General features: G+C 32.3%; 1 protein-coding gene across 2 annotated transcripts; it reads left to right on the top strand.

Annotated features, from left to right (window-relative positions):
* Nucleotides 1-4,587: 4,587 nt before the first annotated feature.
* Nucleotides 4,588-25,609, top strand: LOC113765376 (auxin-induced protein PCNT115-like). Of its 2 annotated transcripts, XM_027309530.1 has the most exons (6): nucleotides 4,592-4,805; nucleotides 20,822-20,886; nucleotides 22,473-22,673; nucleotides 23,643-23,815; nucleotides 23,898-24,000; nucleotides 24,863-25,609. In XM_027309530.1, exons 1-6 carry the CDS (start codon nucleotides 4,649-4,651, stop codon nucleotides 25,193-25,195), a joined length of 1,032 nt encoding a protein of 343 aa, XP_027165331.1. In that variant the 5' UTR covers nucleotides 4,592-4,648; the 3' UTR covers nucleotides 25,196-25,609. The 2 variants fall into 2 exon arrangements, with proteins under 2 accessions (XP_027165329.1, XP_027165331.1); XM_027309528.1 differs by lacking the exons at nucleotides 20,822-20,886; nucleotides 22,473-22,673; nucleotides 23,643-23,815; nucleotides 23,898-24,000; nucleotides 24,863-25,609 and adding exons at nucleotides 7,035-7,235; nucleotides 8,194-8,366; nucleotides 8,451-8,553; nucleotides 9,134-9,770 and having other exon boundaries at nucleotides 4,588-4,870.
* Nucleotides 25,610-26,799: the final 1,190 nt, after the last annotated feature.

The following is a 26,799-nucleotide window of genomic DNA, read 5'->3' as shown; positions in this document are numbered from 1 at the left end:
TTTCAATCAATATCATATCATCTTTTGACTGTTTCGTCGCGCAGACAATAATATATTAATGTCTCGTGGAATAAATAGCGGACATTTGCTTCAAGAACATACATTGCGAGTGCCAAAAGCAACGGCTACGATTCTACCATCTAGAAGCTTGTTGTGGTAAGGATGGTAATACCTTTTAATAAAATTGAAGTTTGAGAATTAAAAATTAAAATATGAAATTTATAATTTAAATTATTAAATTATTAAATATTTAATTTGATACATTTAAGTACGTGTCATATTAAATAATAAGTAAATAAATTATTACTTATTTTTTACATTATTTTGTTTAAAAATTTTTATATCATTTAATTAATTTAAATATTTTATTTTTTATAATTCAATACAACTGAACATGTTAAAATGTGAATTCATTAAATTTAAGTAATATTAAGATCTATAATTACAACGTTAGTTATGACAACGAAAAGAGTTGTTAGGGACAAATATAAATAATTAAGGCGTGTTATGTGACGAAGGGCGGTGACCCTGGTCCATCAATTAAATTAAATTAAAGTACAAACAACACCTCATCCATCCAATTGAGCGCGAATTCTTCTTCCCCGTTTGATTTGTCCGCTAGCTTCAATTGACATGACTTTTTAAGATGCTTTGCAATAGAAAAATCCACCTGAAACCAGTGGGGTCTGCAATTAGCAGCCGTATTAATATCCTGTTTTTTGAATGTTCCTTGGGCACCTAATTAGTCCCGTTTCTAGAAAGAAAAACAAAAGATATATGAGTCACATGAAACACAAATCTAGTTAAGAATTTTGTGGTGACCGATTATTTTGCAGATTTAGTAGGATAAAATAGTTAAAAGATTCCACGCTTCCTTATTGTATCATACTTTAATCTTAAATTCATATTTGAATACTCAAATATTATAATTTTTTGATATTTAGGTCGTTACAATTTCAATCGTTTAGAGTACAAGTTACTATCATCACTGAAAGATACACATTAAGGACATGATACCCTAAGACGACTATAGAATTTTTCTAATTGATTATATAACATATTAATATTTGAAAAAAAAAATACTACACACACAATTGTATTTGATCTCAACAAATCTTCAGTATTTTAAACCGGTTTGGATCGCAATTCATGTCATAACTTTGCATGGATATCAAATAGACGTATACTAGTATTTTGACCCGTGCATTGCAGGGTTTATATAGGAGGGAGGAAAAAATATGGTCAAACACACCATTATTATCTATTTCTCTCATGTTCTCCCCCTTAGCACCACTTTTTTTACATCTCAACCTCATGTCTCCTCGATATTCCCCGTATTCTCCACTGCTATCCTTTTCACTTTATAAATCTAACTTTTTCGCATCTTTACAACCTTTTTTCGTTCCTTCATTTTCTACCCAATTTTTTTATATCCCTGCAACCCTTTCTCGTTTCACCAAATCCTATTTTCTTTTTGCTCTATTTCGCTCCCATCCAATTACCCTATCTCTTACTCAATTTTACAGCCCACTTGTCTCCTATTCTACTATTATTTTCATCTATTTATAAATGTAAATAGTAACCTATTTACTTGGCTCACCTATTAACAAATGAGTTTGCGTATGTAGTTTAATTGGATTCAAATGGGTAACCAAATTAACCCATTAATTAGTGGGTGTGAAATTGACAGATTTGGATCACTTATTTTGCCTTAATTAAATTAGACGTAGATTCAAATTCAATCACTAATGGGTAAATCTAAATTACTCTAATAATTATATTCTAAATTTTGCAAAGATGTATTCATTGTTTTTTCTCTTCTTTAATTTCTATTATTTTATTTTTTTAAATTTTATCCTACTTCCTCCGTTCCTTTCATAAAAGTTTAATAAATTTCGTGAATGTTAATTGATTGTTTGCATTAATACCTAAATTATTTTTAGATTGTCGTAAAGTGACAAAATTTGAAACTCACTATGATAACCATTCAGGCTCCTCTAAGTGATTTTTTTTTTTGTTTTTTCCTCTTTTTTTAGGTAAAAATTGATTTATTAATTTGATATATTGATATGATTACTATTTTGTTGCTAAACAAAATGTGGATAAAAAAGCAAATAAAATTTAGTAGTGGCCCGTGAATGGGTGATTGGATAATCCAAACCCATATAAAACTATATTCATTAATGACTCGTCTATTTTGAACCATTAACTAAGTAAAAATATATAGGTTAACCTAATTATAACTTGCCCAAACTCACATGAATCATCTAATTTGATAACTCTCCCCTAATCTTTACCTTCTCTAACCCTACAGTTCTATCTTTCTAATCCTTTCACTATTTAGGATTCATCATCTCACTTTTTAAGTATTTTTGGACATATAAAAAGTTAGAATTATTTTTCCAAGTTGCTGCCTCATTTTAAAGTGTTTTTTATCAAATAAAAAGTTAGAATTGCAATCATCGAGAAAAAGTAAACTTTCGGATGCAAAATTGGTGAAATACAACCTTTTTATCAAAAATATTTGCTAAAATACCACCAAAAACAACCTTCTAATTTAAAATTTATACATAAATTTTTCTTTACATGCACTTTTTGATGTACATGTGCTAAATGAAAAGTCATCTAGATGCTTGCATGATATTAATATTGAGTTTATTTTAAGTGCAAATAAAATGTCATATTGTTATTTACATGCTCCAATTTAATGTTAGAGTATAATTTCAACATTCAAGTTTTAAAACTTTAAAAAAACAAACCTACTGAATAAAATCCAACATAAAAATTATAAAAATCAAACCTATTAAAGTGTCCTAAGCTTGCTGAATACAAAAGAAAAAGGATAAGTTTAAGACTGCAAGAAAATTGATTTAGTAATTGTAACATAAATTATTAAAAAAATAAGAGTAATTGAGTATATCATTAGAAGATGTTGACAAATGATTATAGTACCCAGAAGGAAAGTGATAAAGAAATAATTGGGTGAATAACTAAAAAATATGACTAATCACATTATCTCGAGGATTTGGCTAGATAAGTTAATCCTCTTTAATGAAGGAATAAAAGGAGCTAAAGTGATAAAGATATAATAGGGTGAATAATTTTTAAATGAGACTAATCAATTATCCCTGAGAATTTTGACTTGACAAATGTATTTTATTTAATTAAGGAGTAAAAAGGACTTAAAGTATAAATAACAAACTATAAACGGTTTATAAAGGAGATAGTGAGAATGTTTTAAATTTTAAATTTGACTAGTGATGGAATTAGTTATAACCCACTATTTTTAAGTTTTTATTTAGATTTTATGTATTAAAATAAATATAAAAATTTAGAAAAAAGAATGAAAAGTTTGGAATTTATTGAGAGGGTCTCTTCTAAAAACCCTCTCTTCAATACATATAGGTATAGATGATGTTTGGATATTAGATTATTTAGGATATTTGTCTAATTTTATGCTTGCATTATAGCATGAAAAGTACATGATATGAGAAAAATATATGCTTGCATTATAATAAGTACTAGTTTTCAATTTCTTTATGTAGAATATTTTCTTGTATATTAATTTTTGACATGTATTATAATATGTACCCTTATGCAATTTATGTAGCTATAGATATCAGAAAACACATATAATACATGTAGAAACCAGAGTGAATGCTGGAGATAAAGAAAAAAGAGTTTATATTTCTAATTTTAGATTTGGATAATACAAAAATACATGTGTATTAGAAAAAATCTCTTTTTCCTCTCTAATGTTAAAGTTGTGTATTATCATCAAATTGTTGGATTTGAAATAATTAAAATTTTTAAATGACGAGCATATAGTCAACAATCAAGATTTTGAAATCAACTCATTACATTTTAAGAATTAAAATAAATAGAAAATCTACGAAAAAGGAATTAAGTGTTTGGAGGTCTAGGAAGGCTTCCAACTAAAAAACCCCTTATGCAATATATTTATATATATATATATATATATATATAATACATTTAGAAACTATAGCGGATCTTGGAAATAAAAAAAAAAAAGAATTTTCAATAGTAATCTTAGATTAGGATAATACATAACCAAAAATACATATGGACCAGAAAATTCTTTTTTCCTCTCAAATGTTAAAGTTGCATATATCATCAAGTTGATAGGATTTGAATAATTTAAATTTTAAAATGATGAGAATATAGTCTACAATCAAGATTTTGAAATTAACTCATTGCATTTTAGGAATTAAAATAAATAAAAAAGCTTCAAAAAAGGAATTAACAGTACGGAATTGAAATAAATAGAAAATCTCTGAAAAAGGATTTGACATTTCATTTTAGGAATTAAAATAAACAGGAAGAAATTAAAATAAATAAAAAATTTATTGAGAATTTGGAAGCTTCTAATCAGAAAAACCCAATTCATATAGATATGGACAAGTTTTCAATTTCTTTACGTAGAATATTTTGTCGAAAATTAACTTTTGACATGTCTCAGTGAAGGCCGGCAATCAACCGGGGCCTACTCCACACCAACCCAGCTGTCCTCATTCGGCACTACTGTATATTCAGTCATCCCTGCCTCCTTCCTCCTCTGTCCTCACTCACCAAGCAGTAAACCCTGATCCATTCCGCTCTTTCCTCCCTCGTGTTTTTCTATCTGAAAATGGCAGCACGAGTTACAGTGCCAAGAATCAAGATGGGATCGCAAGGTCTCGAAGTTTCAGCGCAAGGGCTGGGCTGCATGGGCATGTCAGCCTTCTACGGCCCACCAAAGCCGGAGCCCGACATGATCAAACTCATTCACTATGCTATTAGCAGAGGCATCACCCATCTTGATACCGCGAATTTTTATGGACCCTACACCAACGAAATCCTCATCGGCAAGGTAACTTTAATTCAGGGCGGATTTAAGATGGGGCACTTGGACCTGGGCTTGCCCCTTAAATTTCTATAATATTCATGTAATTTTGATATAATTTTAAATGTATTTCCATAGTTTTCTTAAAAAGGACATGAAAGAATTACGTGATTTTTTAATTTAATTCATAAAGTTAAATTCTAAAAAAATACATGGGACACAAATTTTATTTGAAATAAATTAAAAAGAAAATCTTTTCATTTCAACTTGCAAGTATCAATTATATCATTTACTTTCTCTAGGTCTCACTCCCCAATTTTTTTTCTCTTCTCTGATCTCTCATTTTTCCCCTACAATCGAGAGTCACTACCTTCCACAATCAAGTAGTTAGTTACTTTTTTTCTTAATCAATTCATCAAATTATATCATTCATTTCCGTTGTCCCCACTTCTCAATTTTCCTCCCCTCTACTAGTCTCTCATTTTCCCTCCACAACCGAGAGTTATTCTTACTTCCACAACCAAATAAATTATCAAAATATAAAAACTCGCAGTGATTAATTGTAAATAGTTTAGTTTATTTTTTAAATAAAATTATTATTACATTAATAATTTTGAATTTATTCTTTTATGTTTTTCATGAAATATATGTATCATTTGTATTTGTCAGTAAAATTTTTTTTCTTAAAAAAAAAAAGTAAGTAAAAAATTTTAGTATTTTTTTTTGTCACCATTAAAAATTTTTTCTGGCTCCCCACTGCTTTAATCACATTTGCATTTTTCTGCAGTTGTGCGGTATGCATGAACTCTTGTACTTTTAGTTTTGACTCTGTTCTTGGTTGCTTTAGATTTTGCATAATTTGATTATGGTAAGTGATTACAGAAAATAATTAGAATCAGTAAGATCTGCTCTTTGGCCAATTATGAATTATAGCTTTTTTGGTTATTAAAAAATTTATAATCTGAAACATCACAAAAATTAATTATTTAAAATCAGAATCTGTGATCGATAAAAAATAATCAACCAAGAAGAATTATAAACAGGTAAATTTTGTTGGCTCTTAAATTCCATTTGTCAATCCAAAAAGCTTGTATCTTTATTCTAATGGAATGTTAACCAAGAGATGGATTGACATTTTAAGCAGGGAAAGAAGAGGAGATAAGGGAAAGGAAGGAAGGAGCAAGGTTGGTTGTTTTCCTTCAGTTTTATTTCCATCCAAACGTGGACAAAGTTACATTTCCATTCAAAAGTGGACAGAAAGGAAAAGAAAGGAATTTTGCTTTTTAATGATTTTCTATTTAAATGCCTCAAAACCCAAATTTTGGACTTTGGATTTGATTCCTTTCTTTTCTGTCATTTAACCAAACAACATCTTTAAGTTTTGTTTCACATCCATATCTAATCCAAACGAGTAAATTCTCAAAAAGAGGGATTTTCTAAATTCACTTCTCAAAAGGTGGTGTTCTTTAAACTTCTTCTCAAAGGGTGAAAAATGAACTTAATAAATGAGTTGTTTCCTCAAAAGACAGATTCACAAAATGCATTCTTTTATTTGTCTAGGTATTTTTCCTTAAAAAAATGCATTCACTAAATGCATTGTCTAAAAGACACATTAGTTGTTTCAGAACTCTCACTATTTGGAAACTCTTTGTGAAATGTACCCCTGTTTGAGAATTTTCTTTCCGAAAAGACAATAGGCGAACTGTACTCCTCTATCTCCTTTCCTTTCTTTTTTCACTAGGATGTTTTCATTTCTTTTCCTTCCCTTGAATCCAAATGGATCCTAATAGGGCACTATTTACTGCACCTTAATAATTTGATTAAATATGAGGTTCCTATTTTTTTTATTATTGTTCATGTATACGAATCTGTCTATGCTCATGTTTTCCATCTAATCTTATCAGTGGTAAAGGTAGACTGTGAATTTGTATTCGAAGAAACAGAAATAAGAGCAGAAAAAAGGAAAGGGATTGGCTCCTTTAACTGAATCAAGCTTCTAAAGTCCGTGGTTTACATAATTTTCATTCTGCGTGTTACCATATTCAATAGGAAGAAGCAGCATAGTCTTAAAAATGAAAAGGATGGAAAATCTCAGACAGATTGTGCCATGCATGGATCACAAATCAACTTGCTGTAACATGCAATAATGTTCATGTCCTCCATGATTGATGTTATGAAAGTGTGGTTTTAGGCCTTGAAGGAAGGAAAGAGAGAGACAGTGCAGCTAGCAACAAAATTTGCATTCATTGATCAGGATGGGCAGTCTGGTATACGTGGTGATCCAGCCCATGTGAGAGCTGTATGTGAAGGCAGCTTGAAGCGGCTTGGTTTGGATTGCATTGATCTCTATTATCAGCCTCGCATTGATACAAATGTGCCCATTGAAGTCACGGTTTGCTCCATTTTACCTTTCTTGTTTAAATCTCCATCTCATTCTTAATAAAATGAAAGTTTGATCAACTTCAAATTTAGGCATACAACTGCTTTTCATGTCCTTTGCAATTGCTTAAAATATACAAAAAAAAAAAGGTCTTAAAAAATGCAATTTGTGTGCTATACATGTTGATCTGCATTAAGGTAAAGCTTTATTTAGCACCAGCATCTCAAAAATAAAGAGAACCAAACTATTAGTCTTGTAAGCATAAAAATTGTAGCTTGACTGCCCTGCTGAGGGAGTTACTAATGGATATGACATGCTATAGATTCTATGGCTTTCCTTTAGAGCCAGAAGACCTGTGCATTCTCTTTCATTTGAAATTTGTAATCCGGTTGAGTAATCATATGCTAATTTATACACCTTGTCAGTTGTCAGTTGCCACATCTTTTAATTCAGTGCATAAAGCAGCACATTGGTACTGAGTTTTTATCAAATTGAAGTTTTTTTGGAACGATTTATATAAATTTTTTCCTAGTGTAGCTAGCAAAACATATTTTGCTTTTCTTGAGCAGCAGGAAGAAATTTTCTTATCGCACAATCACTCAAAATTCAGGTAAGTTTGAATGAGATCAAGCAAAATTGATGATTGGCAATTGATATGTGCAGCCATTAGTCTGTTTAGAAGAAGTCAAGAAAATTGTATAATGTTGTATAATGTGGTATAATGATATCAGAGCTAAGTCAACCAGTGAGTTAATAACATCATCATCTAGAGAAGCATCTTGGCTGCTTGTTGCCATTTTTGTCAAGTAGTGCTTTGAGCTTGATGTATACTTTGTCAAGATTGTGCTGCTGCACTGAACTAGTGCTACTTTTCGTATGTGGATGTATAATTTCGATTCTCTACCTTCGTATGGAATTTAATAAATCAGCTTGGAATTTTCTCGTCCATTAAAAATTCTATTTTGCCCAGGTAGGAGAATTTAAGAAATTGGTTGAAGAGGGTAAAATAAAGTATATAGGTCTGTCTGAGGCCTCAGCTTCAACAATTCGAAGAGCACATGCTGTTCATCCAATAACAGCTGTACAGTTGGAGTGGTCATTGTGGACCAGAGATGTCGAGGAAGAGATTATTCCCACTTGCAGGTAGTGCATATATTCTGCTGCATTTTCTACGTGGTCTAGAAGAAATATGAAGTTCTTAATTCAGTTTTTGGTATAATCTTTCAGAGAGCTTGGAATAGGGATTGTTGCATACAGTCCACTTGGAAGAGGATTCTTCTCTTCAGGTCCAAAGCTGGTTGACAATTTGGCTGACGATGACTATCGAAAGGTTTGTGAATATCCAAAAAGATTAGTATAGTCAGTTGCAATCTTTCTCAATATCCCTATTCTTATCTGTCTGTTAAATGTTGCTGCACTATTGATGTCCAATAATTTGGTGGAACTTCTCTAAAACTATCTAATATAATTAACTTCTATCCAACAGAGCGACTAAACAAGCTTTTTTTGTATCTGACAAGTCTTGGTAGTCTTGGATTCCAATAAATGCAGTTTTTGGCATTGTTAGAAACTGAACCTTTTGTAGAGACAGGATAGAAATTGTGTGCTCTGTTTTTTGTTCGAATTTAAAGATAGCACTAGCGTTATCAACTATCACGAGCAGTGGGAGTTTTCTATTTTATGGTGCAAAAATATCCTGGACATGAAAAAGGCTGAAGGCAAGAAACTATGGCATTTTTTAATAATTGTCTCTGCAATTTTGAGGAGAAATGGACTTTCATTTCAATGCAGTTATTATCGATCATCTTGAAGTTATTCGTAATACCTTCATTTATAGACAGCACATGCTTTACTCCATTTTGAATTTCTGGCGTTGCAGTTGCTTAAGTTTTGAAATTCATACAATGCAGCATATGCCAAGGTTTCAAGCAGAGAATTTGGAGCACAACAAGAACTTGTACGAGCGGGTCAATGCCATTGCTTCAAGGAAGGGTTGTACTCCATCACAGCTAGCATTGGCCTGGGTCCATCACCAAGGCAATGATGTTTGCCCCATACCTGGCACTACCAAGATTGAGAACCTCGATCAGAATATAGGAGCTTTGTGTGTAAAACTGTCAGCAGAGGAAATGGCAGAACTTGAATCTATTGCTTCCGCTGGAGTCAAGGGTGAGAGATACGGGCCTGAAGTCAGCACTTGGCAAAATTCTGAAACTCCACCATTGTCAACGTGGAAGGGCATATGACGAGCAAGTTTGCTTTGATATTAAGCTGACTTGCTGTTCTGGTTTTGGCTTGGAAGAGCACATGAAGTGCCAGTTTGGTTTGGTATTTCGTTGGAAGACCACAAAGTGCAAGTTTGGTTTGATACTTTGTGAACTTTTGTTTTAGTTTAGCTTGTGTTGTGAAATAATCATCAGGTACAATACAACGGTGTTATGTCCTGGTTTCTAAATGTAATAAAATCCTAGCCCCAGGAGTTGTATTGTAATCTGTTGAGAAAAATATAAAAAATAAAAGAGCGGGGAAATCCTCCTTTGCCTAAAATTTTGTTCCATTGGCATCCCTATTTTTGAGTCCTTGCGCCCTTAGGTTAAGGTAAAGTTCTGAATCTTAGAACTAATTCAAATAACTTTTAAGTGAAATCACAAACTCAAAACTGATTCATGTAAGTTATTTAATGACCCATAAGGCAAAACTTCTAAACCTTTCTTGTCCTTTCTTTCCTCTCATTTATCAACATCATAATAAAACCAAACTCGGGCAATATTTTTAACTCGATATGGAGTCAAGCCAAACTTAAATGAAACCAAAAGACAAAGAAGAACCTTGCACTTGCATTATCCAAGTTCGTGTCTCATGATAGAGACTTAGCTGTCAATTATCATCCAAAATTACACGGTTGCTTGTAATGGAGTTATTTTTTGTTGATGGATCGTTGTCAATCATGATACCTCAGCAGGTACTGGATGGGTGCTCCAAGATCCACTTCATCACAATCCATAAACTAAGCAAGAAGGTCCATTCCTTTTTTTTTTTTTTTTACCTAACACGATAGATCTACGTTACTCTATACTAAAAAGTCCAAGGACAACTCCGAAGGGAACTGAACCATTACCTGTCTAAACGGGTGCCTACACACCCGCTGACAATATTTCTAGAAAACTTGGATTTTTAAAATATAAGTAAAGGAATTTGATCCCTTGACTTACACTTAAATAGAATTTTAAAATTCTCTTGGTGGCTAACTATTCTAATAGTAGAATAGTTGGTTTGGTTAGCAAGAACATCTATTCGTCATCTCCAATTTGCATCGAAGCTCTGGCTTGTTTGGATGCTTTAATATGGGTTAAACAACTAAATAATGCCACTACTCTGGTCAAGACAGATTCTCTTCTGCTCCTAAAATACATTATGGATCCATCTACTTCGGAAGCGTATGTTAGGTCCATAACTTTACTGTTAAAGCTAGAACTCTTTAATTATGTGTTAATATTATTAAATGCTTTCATTTTTAGAAAAAAAAAAGATGTCAATTACGTCTCTTTATTGAATCTGTCCACTTATTTCCATTGATAAATTAATATCTTTTGAGATAGTTTCTAGTTCGAAAATCTGTAGCATGTTGAATTAATCAAAGACATTTGTATCTTGTTTATGAATTGGATTGGTATACTTGGTACTCTAAGGTTACAAAATAACAAGTGGGCTTTTCACAAGAAGCTAATTTCATCGTGAAAGTGTTGTAATTCAGGACTTGGATAGTAATTTTAAAACTTTAATAGTGCACTTACCTTCCAACTTTTCATGTGCTTTCAGGGTACCAAATGAAAAAAAAAAAAAAACCATATAACTTCAAGTCTAAGATGGTATGCAATTTATCAAATTAATAAGTATTCATAATTTCATATGTAGATGTTAATATACATTAATATATAAAAAGTGCATGATTGATCACAAACATATTTATCCTAATATTACAGTCTTTTTTTCGTTTGAGAATTCAACTTTTCATGCAAACATGTAATCAACATGCATAAATGAGATAACATTAGATAAGTTTAAACGAGTAGCCTTCAAATATAAAATTTTGATTTCATAAATGTGCATTGGCAATTTAGAAAGGGTACTTTTCAAATAACAAATACTCCTATTTTATTTTGATTTCTAATCTTCTTTTGACGTATCGAAAAGGTGAAAACATGAAATTAATAATGGATCAGATAGAGAGGAGTACACTGTGAGTAAACTAATGAATAATTTATTTTCAATTTCTTCGTGTATAAATTTTTCCTTAACATTAATCGTTGACGTATCATTTATTATAGACTCTTTCAAGGCACCAATCAAAAGTTCTAAGTGCTGGAAACAATATAAAACCTAACACTGAATATGAACAATAGAACATGTAATTACCCAAATGCAAAATCATATTATACATGCACTATTCACCCACGACGTATGGCACAATTTTAAAGTTTATTCAAATTTCGAGGTTTGTTTGGTTTGGTGTTTTAGAAAAATTATATTATATTCTCTCCTTTCCACTTTGATAGTCCTGATTTTTTTTCACACAGTTTAAGAAAAATTTGTTAACTTTGTTGAAACAATCAATTTAGGTAGCTATTTTCCTAAAATACCCTCACATTAATTAGAGTACAACTTTATGGGAACTTGAAATCATATTCTTTTGTTGGAGTTTCATTAGAAAAATTGTGGGAATATGGATGGTTTTGAAAATTTTCACTCATGGTTTGTAGCCAATATGACATAGTTTGTTTCCCTCCGGATATAAATAAGCTTGGAAAATCTAAATGCATTAAATGTGGTAAATTTATAGTAACAGCAACTTACATTGAATAAGGGTATTTTAGAAAAATTAAAATACAACTACATTCTTCAATTGGAAAGTGGATTACAATTTGGGACAAATGAAAAAGGAAAACAAGACTATCAAAGTGGGACGGACGGAGTAGGTTTTTTCTTTTGTCTTTTGAAAAAAAAATATAATTGTAAGATAAAAAAAAATAGTTGAAAAACTAATTTAGAGTTTTATTAGAAATTTATCAGGAGAGCAGTAATCCCTCATGAGCCATCCCCTCATTCTTCCATGTATATTTTTCATGAATTGGGTTGATCTATTTGGCGTTCTGAGAGCACATTTAAAAAGTTTTTTTGCGAAAGCATTATAATTCAGAATATGGATGTAATTTTAAAACTTTAGTAATGCACCTACCTTCCATATTTTCGTATGACTATTGAGTGCTCTTGGAGTATTAATGGGAAAAAAAACCTTGTAAATTTTATATTCGAGCGTACCCCCTTTTTGAAGAGCAGAAAAAAAACACCACATAACTTCAAGTCCAAAATTTTATTTTTTTGAACAAACTTCAAGCCCAATTTTTTTTTTTTTTTTTGCTACTAAAAAGTTTAGATAGATTTGACTCCAGTCATCATTAAGGGTTAAAAAATGCCCTCTAAATTATAAGTTACTTACAAAGGTTCTTACATATTGCACAATAGCATAATGTTTAAACAAAGGGTATAACAATCCTTTCCTTGTAGCTCCTTTTTTTTTTTTTTTTTTTCTGTTCTTGATAGGATAACATACTCAGGAGAGTCTATTTAGTCTTATTTCTATACTCTTTATAGCCTTCCTTTGGTCGTATATTCCCAATGCCTTGTGGTTGTATGCTAATGTAGGGCTCCTGCTCACTCACTGAGGGGTTGCTTGATTAAAGGGTTTGGGAATCACGGAAAAGAATGTACTCCGTATTTATTGCTTGAGTTAAGTCTATTGGAATGCAAATTTTAGAATTATTTCTAAAAATTCGGAGTTATCCCATTCGCAAGTAAATTGGGAGGTTTTGGACAAAACTCTCAATTTATTTCCTCAGACAACATTTATGACGGACCTATCCTCTCTTTCTCTCTATCACACGCCGCACCTTCTGTTCTTCTTCTTCGTCAAATTTCCTATCTCTTCTTCTTCATCACATAATCTTCATCTGTAATCCAAAATGTCTTGAAACAAAAAGATTTAAAGTAGATCTAAATGGATTAATAGTGGGCAAATATCTTCAGTGGGCAAATTGTTCAACAAGATCTCCACCAGAAAGATCTCTAAAAAAAATTGAAGAAAACTCACAACCCAAATCCAAGGGATTTGTGATTTTCGCTTCAGGGGTCTTGTTCAGTGCAAGAAGGATGACTTGCTGTGAATTAATTGTGAGATTTTAGTACGAATTGTTCTTTGTATATTAAGAACCTGCTCAGTATATTAAGAACCTCAACCCAAAGATCTTCGCTTCAGGAGTCTTGTTCAGTGCAGGAAGGATGACTTGCTGCAAATTAATTGTGAGATTTTAGTACGAATTGTTTTTTTGTATATTAAGAACCTACTCAGTATAGCATTTGAACATAGTTGCGGTTGGCATATTAATAAAGCTTTATAGTTGATCATTTCATGCAAGATTTGATCTTTTGTGAAATCTTTTTCGTTCTGGTGTTGGGTGGGATGGAAGAAGTAGGGAATCAAAAGTTGATAGTGATAGAGACAGCGACATTGTAACCCTTCATTCTAAAGCCATAAAGAGCTGGTGTTTTATTTGAGAACGAGTTTATTTTTATTTTATCCGATAAATAAATTTGTTTATGGGAAAATGAGTACTCTGTTCTTATAATGGAGGAAAGCTATAAAAAACTAGTGTTTTATTGGAAAACGGGTTTATTTTTATTTTATCCTATAAATAAATTTATTTATGGAAAAATGAGTACTCTGTTCTTATAATGGAGGAAAGCCATAAAGAGCTGGTCTTATATGGGAAAATATGACTTTTGTGAAAGTGACCGCGATTTGGTTTATGAAATTATCCCAAAAAAAAAATTTAGAATGAATTTGTTTGTTTTGAAAGTTGTATAACGGTCATTAAACTTCAAATATCCCTTCCTTAAACTTCAAAATCTACAAAGCCTCATATTTTTGTTAAATACAAAACCTATCAGTTTCTGCAATTATCCCTTTGTTTTATAAGAATTGTTATATCAGGGGTAATTTTGGAATTTAATTGCATTTAATTCCGAAACACTCATCAAACCAAACATCAGGAATTAGAATGATGCTAATTCCAATGTGTGAACCAAGTTAGATATTGGAATGAAAAGTTTAATCCCAAAACCAGAGTCTATGATTCCATTTCCATTTTTGATTCTAATATGTGAAACAAACACCCCCTAAGTATACTTCCAATTCCAGCTTTTAAAGGGCACGAGGGCCAAATCTCTATTTTGTCCCACCACTAAACATGTCCATGAATCGAATTTTATTTAGATCCAACCTAGATCCAATGTACTTAGATTAGGTTTGAATTTAATTCTCAAATTTAGACCCTATCCATACCAAAACTCTGTAAAAGAGTTGCGGGTTTAGATAGGGTCTAATTTTCTATAATCCATATTGAAATCCAAATTTATACAAAACCCTACTCAAACCTCTATATATATATAATATTAAATTATATATATTAGTAAATTTATAAAATATTCTAATATTCTATGGTTATTGGATTGAATACAACAAAACTTCGTGATTGTTTTCTTTTTTCATTCTAATCCTAATTATCATTGTAATTAGTACAAACTTTTTAGAAAAAGGAGAAAAAGTAAAGGCAAATAAATAAAAGATTGGATGTAAATATAGTTGAAATTTTAAAAATAAATCAAAGCAGTCAATAATAGTTATTGTATAATATTGCATTCAACTTCTTAAATATTAATTTTATTATTTGAAAATAAAAATTGAATGGTGTTTATACTTTTTGAAATTTATATATTTTTACTTTATGGTATTTAGAAAAATACATAATGGATAAACAAATTCGAGAGTATTTGGGTTTGGACTTATTTTTTCAGATTCATAAAGGTCTGAGTTTGGGTCCAACTGAATTTAATAGGTCTAGATCAAAGGGATCCAACCCAAATTATATCCATTGACATGCCTACTCAGCACCTAAAGAGGCTTATTTTGTCGAAATTGTTAAATAAAGCAAGTATTATCGAAATTGCTAAATAAAGCAAGTAAGACCTTAGTAGAAGCTTCTCATGTGATGTTAATTCTCTATAATCCCTCTAGTGAGTGAAGCCCTTTAGAGGAATAGAGAATAACAGAGTATCTTATAGGTTGCACATCAACACGGTCTTTACATTAGTAGCGAATTTGAACATATGATTTTTTGTAAGTAAATAGTCCGTTTTAATCAATTCAGTGAACTTGTATTCAAAAAATTGTATGCAATTTTGTCCAATAAATAGAAATTCATAAATCATAATTTCATATCACATGTCAAAATATATTGATATCTGAAATGTGCACCGTTTCCCACAAAGATATACTTATTTATCACACTATTATAACTTTTTTTAATATAATCCAATATTTCATGAAGTACGTAATCAATGACATAACATTAGACAAATTTAGTCCTCACTGACAAATCTTTTCATGACTTCTTGAGTGTTCTAATCTAATTGGGTGTGTGTATTTATTTCTGTCTATGGAAAAAAAAAAGACAAATCTTTTCATGAAAAAAAAAAAGACAAATCTTTTTATGAGTCATCTTTGACAAACCTTTCCGCGAGTCTTCTTTTCAAAGCTTCGATTATGGCATACACTTTTGACCAGAGGCGAAGCCGAAAATAATTATCAGTAGGGACAAAAATAATATCAAAACTTCTTCATTATCTTTCTTAAAAGTGGTACATAATAACTATGGCTCATTTGATAAATGAGTTTTATAGGTGTTTGTTTAAAATATTACTGTAACTTACCGTAGAATTTGTTAAAAAACTTTTTGAGATTGTATCTATTTATTGGAGGTTCTTGTATATTCACTTCGAACTTTTTCATTGGTCTCGGAGCAACTACTAAGCTTCTCAAGTAGTTGCTCCAAAACCAATATAAAATTTTCTTTGAATGAGCGATATAATACAAAATCACATAATAACACAATAATTTTCTTTGAAAAAAAATATAAGAAACATTTTAAAATAACCATAGACCTATAGTTTGGTAAGGCACAAGGATATAAAATTTATTGTTTTATTAAAAAAAGTCACGTTCACCATAGTAGAAGAAACTTATGTTTACTTTATTGCAACTAAGCCAACATGATGACTCTATATTTTTACTTTTGTTGCAAAAATTCACAAAATTCATTTTACTGATGTAGAAGGCGATTGTTTTGAATCTTGTAATATTTCATTTCCATTAAGTTACAAAACTAATTATATTTACATTTACTTCCAAACAACAGAATGGGAGCACAATCGAAAATTTCTCAGAATTGCAAGAGTCACAATAGGGGCATAATTGAAAAATTCACAAAATTACTTGAGTAACAACAGAATTTTTTGTGGGGGCAGTAGGGGCCCGTGCCTACAGTTCCCCCATCGTTGATCCACTTCTGCTTTTGAGAATATGCCCCCTTTCTGAACCCCTTGTGGTGAAGCTATGGATCAATTATTCCCATTTGTGAATGTCAATGGGAATAAAATAGATTTCTAAATGTGCCAATAATGTAGCACATGCATTAGCTTTTCATACTAAAACTTGGAATTCCTATGAAATTCTCCACCTAACTTTGTTAGAAAAATTCATGCTGGACCAATTCCAACAATTTAGTTAACAATATTTGCTCTTTTTATCAAACAAAAAAAAAAAAAAACTCATAGGCATCAATTGCTTTTTCAATACAGCTTGCTTTAACAGTCGTACTACCACAATCTTTTGTCAAAGGAGGAAATAAGGATGAAAATATTTTTTTGCATCATCATCGTGATACAATGAAGTACAGAAATTGCTCAGGAGAAAATTTAAGATAGTTTTACACTCAACTTTAAAAACCTTAAGAAGGTTTGATTGTTAAATTGACTTCTTCTGATGCCGCCATTTTCAGACAAAAACACAAGACACAGAGGAAAGAGTTGAGCGGAGCAGAGTTCATTATTGTTAAGTAGCTGAGGCCTGAAGAAGAAGTATGGACTGGACTGATGAGGGATTATTGTAGTCTTGGTCTATGCTTTTAGGGATAATTGCAGAAACCGTCCCTGAGGTTTCTGACAATTGCACTTACTTCCCCTAAGATTTGAAAAATAGCACTAATCTTTTTTGAACTTAAGATTTTGATAATAACTTCAGCCCATGTTAGAGAAAGTACCACTAAAAAGGTCTTTTGGAAAGTGAGAGAATAATTTTGTTTCATTTATACCCGTTTGCCATTTGTGAGGTAGTATGAGTAAAAGAATAAAAAACATTAAGATATGAAAATAATTAGTGAAACTAAGAAGATATATATATTTTTTATATAAAAAAAAAAAACACAAGATACAGAGGAAAGAATTGAGTGGAGCGGAGCTTTGTTGTTTGTAGGTGTGGTCCCGAAGATGAAGAAGAAATTTATTTTTCATTATACCTTTATATATATGTGTGTATATAGTGGTAGAATGAATTATATATTTTCATTATATAAATATAAATATAAACATTTGGATTGGCCATTTTTTATAATTTATATGTTTTTATAATTATTTTTCATTATATATATTTTATATGTTTTCATAAAAAATTTACATTTCATTATATATTATATGTGCGTGGGGTAGAATGAAAAAAGTTTTACGAGTGTACAAGAAATGAAAACCAAAATAAAAATGGAAAATGCTGACCTTTGTGCTTACCTCATCCAAGTCATAGTCAAATGTTGATCCCTCCGAGTCTACGCAGAGTTGCAGGTCAATTACGCATCCTCATTCAATTTGTCCACTTGTTTCAATAATAACATCTTTTGACGGATTTGTAATGCAGACAATAAAATATTAATGTCTCGTGCAATAAATAGCGGACATTTGCTTCCTCATTACGAACCACATAACATAAGGGCTACGATTCTAAGTGTTGGCCATCTAGAAGCTTGTTGTTGTAAGGATGGCAACCTCCCTTTTAATAAAATTGGAGTTTAAAAATTAAAATTAAAATTTATTAAATTATTAAATATTTAATTTAATATATTTAAATGTGTATCACGTTAAATAATAAGTTAACAGGTTATTATTATTTTTAATTAAATTTTATCTAAAAAATTCTTTATCATTTAATTAATTCAAATATTCTATTTTTCGTTATTATATACATCTGAATATATTAAATCTAAACTCATTAAATTTGAGTAATATTAAGATCTATAATTACAATAATATGTTTGCTATGATAAAGAAAAGAGTTGTTATGGTCCATCAATTAAATTAAATTAAAGTACAGACAACACATCATCCATCCAAGTGAGATAAATGGAGCGCGAATTATTCTTCCCCGTTTTGATTTGTCCACTAGTTTCAATTGACAATGACTTTATAAGATGCTTTGCAATAGAAAAATCCACCTGAAGCCATTGGGGTCTGCAATTAGCAGCAGTATTAATATCCTTTTTTTTTTTTTAATATTCCTTGTGCACCTAATTGGTCCCGTTTCTAGAAAAGAAAACAAAAAGATATGAGAGTCACACGAAACACATGTCTGGTTCAGAATTTTGCGGTGACCGATTATTTTGCAGGGTTAGCAGGATAAAATAGTTAAAAGATTCTACACTTCCTTATTGTAATCATACTTTAATCTTAAATTCATATTTGAATAGTCAAGTAAGGGTTTGTTTGGATAGAGTTTTATTTTAAATATTATTTGAAATAATTACTGTAGTACTTTTTATGATGTGATGTATATGAGATAAAAAAGTGATTGAAAATATAAAAAGATGAGTTAAAAATATATGTTTATGATGTAAGCGAAATATTATTTGAAATAATATGGTATCCAAATTATTATTTTTGATATTTAGATCGTTACAATTTCAATCGTTTGAAGTACAAGTTACTATCATCATTGAAAGATACACATTAAGTAAATGGCACCCTAAAATGACTATAGAATTTTCCTAATTGACTATGTAACATATTAATATTTGAAAAAAAAAAATACTACACACACAATTGTATTTGATCTCAACAAATCTTTAGTATTTTAAATCGTTTTGGATCGCAATTCATGTCATAACTTTGCGTGGATATCAAATAGGGGTATATGATGTTTGGATATTAGATTATTTGGGATATTTCTCTAATTTTATGCTTACATTATAGCATGAAAAGTACATGATATGAGAAAAATGCATGCTTGCATTATATAAGTACTAGTTTTCAATTTCCTTATGTAGAATATTTTCTTGAATATCAAATTTTGACATGTATTATAATATGTACCCTTCTGCAATTTATATAGCTATAGATATCAGAAAACAAATATAATACATGTAGAAACCAGAGTGAATGGTAGAGATAAAGAAAAAAGAGTTTACATTTGTAATTTTAGATTTGGATAATACAAAAATACATGTGGATCAGCAAAATCTCTTTTTCCTCCCAAATGTTAAAGTTGTGTATTATCATCAAATTGTTGGATTTGAAATAATTTAAAATTTTAAATGATGAGCATATAGTTGACAATCAAGATTTTGAAATCAACTTATTACATTTTAAGAATTAAAATAAATAGAAAATATACGAAAAAGGAATTAAGTGTTTGGAGGTCTAGGAAGGCTTCCAACTAAAAACCCTTATGCAATAAATAAATAAATAAATAAATATATATATATATATATAATACATTTAGAAACTAAAGCGGATCTTGGAAATAAAGAAAAAAGAATTTTCAATAGTAATCTTTGATTAGGATAATACATAACCAAAAATACGTATGGACCAGAAAATTCTTTTTTCCTCTCAAATGTTAAAGTTGCATATATCATCAAGTTGATAGGATTTGAAATAATTTAAATTTTGAAATGATGAGAAGAGAGTCTACAATCAAGATTTTGAAATTAGCTCATTGCATTTTAGGAATTAAAATAAATTAAAAAATCTATGAAAAAGGAATTGACAGTACATTTTAGGAATTGAAATAAATAGAAAATCTCTGAAAAAGGGAATTGACATTGCATTTTAGGAATTAAAATAAATAGGAACAAATTAAAATAAATAAAAAATCTATTGAGAATTTGGAAGCTTCTATCCGAAAAACCCTTATGCAATTCAGATAGACAGACGGTATGCAATTTGGAAGCTTCTGTTATCGTTTGGAAAAAAAAAATTCATATAGACACAGACTAGTTTTCAATTTCTTTACGTAGAATATTTTGTTGAAAATTAACTTTTGACATGTCTTAGTCAAGGCCAGCAATCAACCGGGGCCTACTCCATACCAACCAAGCTGTCCTCCTTCGGCACTGCTATATATTCGCTCATCCCTGCCTCCTTCCTCCTCTGTCCTCGCTCACCAAGCAGTAAACCCTGATCCATTCCACCCTTCCCTCCTCTTGTGTTTTTTTATCTGAAAATGGCAGCACGCGTTAAAGTGCCAAGAATCAAGCTGGGATCGCAAGGTCTCGAAGTTTCAGCTCAAGGGCTGGGCTGCATGGGCATGTCAGCCTTCTACGGCCCACCAAAGCCCGAGCCCGACATGATCAAACTCATTCACCATGCTATTAGCAGAGGCATCACCCATCTTGATACCTCTGATGCTTATGGACCCCACACCAACGAAATCCTCATCGGCAAGGTAACTTTAATCACATTTGCATTTTTCTGCAGTTGTGCGGTGTGCATGAACTCTTGTACTTTTAGTTTTGACTCTGTTTTTGGTTGCTTTAGATTTTGCATAATTTGATTTTGGTAAGTGATTACAGAAAATAATTAGAATCAGTAAGATCTGCTCTTTGGCCAATTATGAATTATAGCTTTTTTGGTTATTAAAAAATTTATAATCTGAAACATCACAAAAATTGATTATTTAAAATCAGAATCTATGATCGGTAAAAAATAATCAACCAAGAAGAATTATAAGCAGATCAATTATACTTAACCTCCTGGAATACCTGTAGTTAAAAGCTTGAACGGATCTTATACTTTGAGTTTGAAAAGTAGTCAGGGAGATTTGCAAATTTATATTCAGGTAAATCACACTTAGTCCCCGATAATTAAAAGCTTGAATCATTTTGTCCCCCTTAATCTTTTTTTGTTGGCTCTTAAAGTCCATTTGTCAATCCAAAAAGCTTGTATCTTTATTCTAATGGAATGTTAACCAAGAGAAAGTGTGTTTGGATTGACATTTTAAGGAGGGAAAGAAAAGGAAGGAGCAAGGTTGGTTGTTTTCCTTGAGTTTTATTTCCATCCAAACGTGGACAGAGTTACATTTCCATTCAAAAGTGGACTGAAAGGGAAAGAAAGGAATTTTGCTTTTTAATGATTTTCTATTTAAATGCCTCAAATACCCAAATTTTGGACTTTGGATTTGATTCCTTTCTTTTCTGTCATTTAACCAAACATCTTTAAGTTTTGTTTCGCATCCATATCTAATCCAAATGAGTAAATTCTCAAAAAGAGGGATTTTCTAAAATCACTTCCCAAAAGGTGGTGTTCTTTAAACTTCTTCTCAAAGGGTGAAAAATGAACTTAATAAATGAGTTGTTTCCTCAAAAGACATATTCACAAAATGCATTCTTTTATTTGTCTAGGCATTTTTCCTTAAAAAATGCATTCACTAAATGCATTGTCTAAAAGACACATTTAGTTGTTTCAAAACTCTCACTATTTGGGAACTCTTTCTGAAATGTACCCCTGTTTGAGAATTTTCTTTCCGAAAAGGCAATAGGCGAACTGTACTCCTCTATCTCCTTTCCTTTCCTTTTTTCACTAGGATGTTTTCATTTCTTTTCCTTCCCTTGAATCCAAATGGATCCTAATAGGGCACTATTTACTGCACCTTAATAATTTGATTAAGTATGAGGTTCCTATTTTTGTATTATTGTTCATGTATACGAATCTGTCTATGTTCATGTTTTCCATCTAATCTTATCAGTGATAAAGGTAGACTGTGAATTTGTATTCGAAGAAACAGAAAGAAGAACAGAAAAAAGGAAAGGGATTGGCTTCCTTAACTGAATCAAGCTTCTAAAGTCCGTGGTTTACATAATTTTCATTCTGCATGTTACCATATTCAATAGGAAGAAGCAGCATAGTCTTAAAAATGAAAAGGATGGAAAATCTCAGACAGATTGTGCCATGCATGGATCACAAATCAACTTCCTATAACATGCAATAATGTTCATGTCCTCGATGATTGATGTTATGAAAGTGTGGTTTTAGGCCTTGAAGGAAGGAAAGAGAGAGACAGTGCAGCTAGCAACCAAATTTGCATTCACTTATGAGGGTGGGCAGTTTGGTATACGTGGTGATCCAGACTATGTGAGAGCTGCATGTGAAGGCAGCTTGAAGCGGCTTGGTTTGGATTGCATTGATCTCTATTATCAGCATCGCATTGATACAAATGTGCCCATTGAAGCCACGGTTTGTTCCATTTTACCTTTCTTGTTTTAAATCTCCATCTCATTCTTAATAAAATGAACGTTTGATCAACTTCAAATTTAGGCATACAACTGCTTTTCATGTCCTTTGCAATTGCTTAAAAAATACCAAAAAAAAAATTCTTAAAAAATGCAATTGGTGTGCTATACATGTTGATCTATCATTAAGGTAAAGCTTATTTAGCACCAGCATCTCAAAAATAAAAAGAACCAAACTATTAGTCTTGTAAGCATAAAAATTGTAGCTTGACAGCCCTGCAGAGGGAGTTACCAATGGATATGACATGCTATAGATTGCTATAGATTCTATGGCTTTCCTTTAGAGCCAGAAGACCTGTGCATTCTCTTTCATTTGAAATTTGTAATCCGGTTGAGTAATCATATGCAAATTTATACACCTTGTCAGTTGTCAGTTGCCACATCTTTTAATTCAGTGCATAAAGCAGCAGATTGGTACTCAGTTTTTATCAAATTGAAGTTTCTATGGAATGATTTATAGAAGTTCTTTTCCTAGTGTAGCTAGCAAAACATATTTTGCTGTTCTTGAGTAGTAGGAAGAAATTTTCTTATCATACAATCACTCAAAATACAGGTAAGTTTGAATGAGATCAAGCAAAATTGACGATTGGCAATTGATATGTGCAGCCATTAGTCTGTTTAGAAGAAGTCAAGAAAATTGTATAATGTTGTATAATGTGGTATAACGATATCAGAGCTAAGTCAACCAGTGAGTTAATAACATCATCATCTAGAGAAGTATATTCGCTGCTTGTTGCCACTTTTGTCAAGTAGTGCTTTGAGCTTCATGTATACTTTGTCAAAATTGTGCTGCTGCACTGAACTAGTGCTACTTTTCGTATATGGATGTATAATTTTGATTCTCTACCTTCGTATGGAATTTAATAAATCAGCTTGGAATTTTCTCGTCCATTAAAAATTCTATTTTGCCCAGGTAGGAGAACTTAAGAAATTGGTTGAAGAGGGTAAAATAAAGTATATAGGTCTGTCTGAGGCCTCAGCTTCAACAATTCGAAGAGCACATGCTGTTCATCCAATAACAGCTGTACAGTTGGAGTGGTCATTGTGGACCAGAGATGTCGAGGAAGAGATTATTCCCACTTGCAGGTAGTGCATTTATTCTGCTTCATTTTCTACATGGTCTGGAAAAAATATGAAGTTCTAAGTTCATTTTGGTGTAATCTTGTAGAGAGCTTGGAATAGGGATTGTTGCATACAGTCCACTTGGAAGAGGATTCTTCTCTTCAGGTCCAAAGCTGGTTGAGAATTTGACTGACGATGACTACCGAAAGGTTTGTGATTATCCAAAAAGATTAGTATTTCCTAGTGTAGTATAGTCAGTTGCAATCTTTCTCAATATCCATATTCTTATCTATCTGTTACATGTTGCTGCACTATTTGATGTCCAATAATTTGGTGGAACTTCTCTAAAACTATATAATATAATTAACTTCTATCCAACAGAGCGACTAAACAAGCTTTTTTCTATTTGACAAGTCTTGTAGTCTTGGATTCCAATAAATGCAGTTTTTGGGATTGTTAGAAACTGAACCTTTTGTAGAGACAGGATAGAAATTGTGTGCTCTGTTTTTTGTTCGAATTTAAAGATAGCACTAGCATTATCAACTATCACGAGCAGTGGCTGTGTTCTATTTTATGGTGCAAAAATATCCTGGACATGAAAAAGGCAAAAGGTAAGACACTATAGCATTTTTTAATAATAGTCTCTGCAATTTTGAGGAGAAATGGACTTTCATTTCAATGTCATCGTCTGGTCTAGGGCACAGAAGTTATACATTGTCCTTTCAAATTGCTATTTTCCCTTTTCCATACATCCTTTAAATGAGTTTCGTTGGTCCCAAGTTCACTTGATAATATTGTCCTGATAGCTCAAAAATGTATTCGTTTTCTATTTTGAGTTCCCTCGTTAATGGGCAATGTGTTGCAGGATCTACCTTCTACAATTGATGTTTCTTAGAGTACTCAGTCCACCTTACAGGACTGTTCTTCCCCTGAACTTTGTACACCTCAAACAATATTATCGATCATCTTGAAGTTATTCGTAATACCATCATTTATAAACGGCACATGCTTTACGCCCTTTTGAATTTCTGGCGTTACAGTTGCTTAAATTTTGAAATTCATACAATGCAGTATATGCCAAGGTTTCAAGCAGAGAATTTGGAGCACAACAAGAACTTGTACGAGCGGGTCAATGCTATTGCTTCAAGGAAGGGTTGTACTCCATCACAGCTAGCGTTGGCCTGGGTCCATCACCAAGGCAATGATGTTTGCCCCATACCTGGCACTACCAAGATTGAGAACCTCGATCAGAATATAGGAGCTTTGTGTGTAAAACTGTCTGCAGAGGAAATGGCAGAACTTGAATCTATTGCTTCATCTATCAAGGGTGAGAGATATGCGTCTGACGCTGGCACTTGGAAAACTTCTGAAACTCCACCTTTGTCAACCTGGAAGTGCACATGAAGAAGAGCAAGTTCACTTTGATATTAAGTGGACTTACTGTTCTGGTTTTGGCTTGGAAGAGCACATGAAGTGCAAGTTTGGTTTGGTACTTCGTTGGAAGACCACAAAGTGCACAAGTTTGGTTTGATACTTTGTGGACTTTTGAATAATCATCAGGTACAACATGTTATGTCCTGAGTTCCGGAGCAATCATGAGGTACAACAGTATTATGTCCTGGTTTCTGAATGTAATAAAATCCTAGCGCGTAGAGTTGGCACAAATTAACTTTTGTGCAAAATTGCTTATTAGGTTTCGGCTGTGCAGCTATTTGAACTTATCGGGGATGATTTCACCATAGAGATGTAATGCAGTTGTATTTTGAACATATAATTTAATTTGACGTTTGTATGTTGATTTCCTATTTTCTACTTTTATTATGATACTTGCTGTTTGAGAGAGGTCATTTCAGTCGGGCTTCACTGAGCCGAGCTCCCCCTTCTCTGAATAAAACTCTGTTAATCCTCACCTTGGCCTCCTTGTACCGAGATGAGGATTACACACCTAAGGTTGAACCACCCGTTCCTATTACTCCGGCTACCGCGGTCACCACCCTAAAGTTTCATTGTGTCTGATGGAACGGGCGAAGTCAGGTCACAGACTGACACCTACAGGGACAGGACGTCTGATAAGACCTGTCCTCGACACCGACCTGTCAGGATAGACTGACATGCTCAGTCTGTTAGGTTCTAGGAAGTTGAATCCTACTGTCATTCCCTTCCAATTGTCTCTTATAAATACAGAGATTTCACTCAAAAAAGCACGCGAGAAAAAAATACACTCTGTAAGAACTACTTTAAAGAAAAATTTCACTACTTTCCATTCCAAAAAGAAGACTAACTAGATCGTTGGAGGAAAATTGGGGGATTCAGCCCCATCTCTAATAATTTGAGCATGTGACTTCCGCAAGACAGTACCCACTTCAGGAGGTCACTCCCGCACTTGGATACAACTTGTCAACTCAAAAAATTATCTCTTCAATTGGCGCCGTCTGTGGAAACCGCAAAGACATCCAAGAATGAAACCTACACGTTCTAGGAGCAGGAAGGTTCTCACCATTGAGGCTGAGCCAAGTGCTGCAGCCCAACCGGAAAATGTTTCCGAAGAACAGGAGTCTCATGAGGCTCGGCCCACGAATGGAGAAGCCATGGCCCGAATGGCAAAGTTTGTGGCTGAGAATCCTAATATTTTCAAAGAGTTAAGAAGATATTTCAAAAGACAAGGTAAACAAAAATCCGAATTTTCTAAGAGAAAGCCAGATGAATCTTCCGAGGTCCCATCCGAGGAAGAATCGGATGGAAGACATTCTAACAGGAGCACCCCGAACGGGCCTCATCCAAGGCTATTTCGAGAATTGCCTCCATTTCTAGGGCAATCTTACGGGGTTTCCTGGGGAAACAAGTCGAAGACGAACCTCGCGATCGAAAAGGTTGGAGGTGGATTACATGAGAGCTCCGCCTTTCACGGATAGCATTAATGAAGAGAGGGTCCCTCCCAAACTTTAAACTCCCAACGTTGCTACCTTATGATGGCCGAGGTGATCCTGAGAATCATCTCCATGCTTTTA

The sequence above is a fragment of the Coffea eugenioides genome, chromosome 3 (assembly GCF_003713205.1).
Source record: "Coffea eugenioides isolate CCC68of chromosome 3, Ceug_1.0, whole genome shotgun sequence".
In the NCBI taxonomy this organism is placed as follows: domain Eukaryota; kingdom Viridiplantae; phylum Streptophyta; class Magnoliopsida; order Gentianales; family Rubiaceae; genus Coffea; species Coffea eugenioides.
This window is presented reverse-complemented; position numbering and strand designations above follow the sequence as displayed.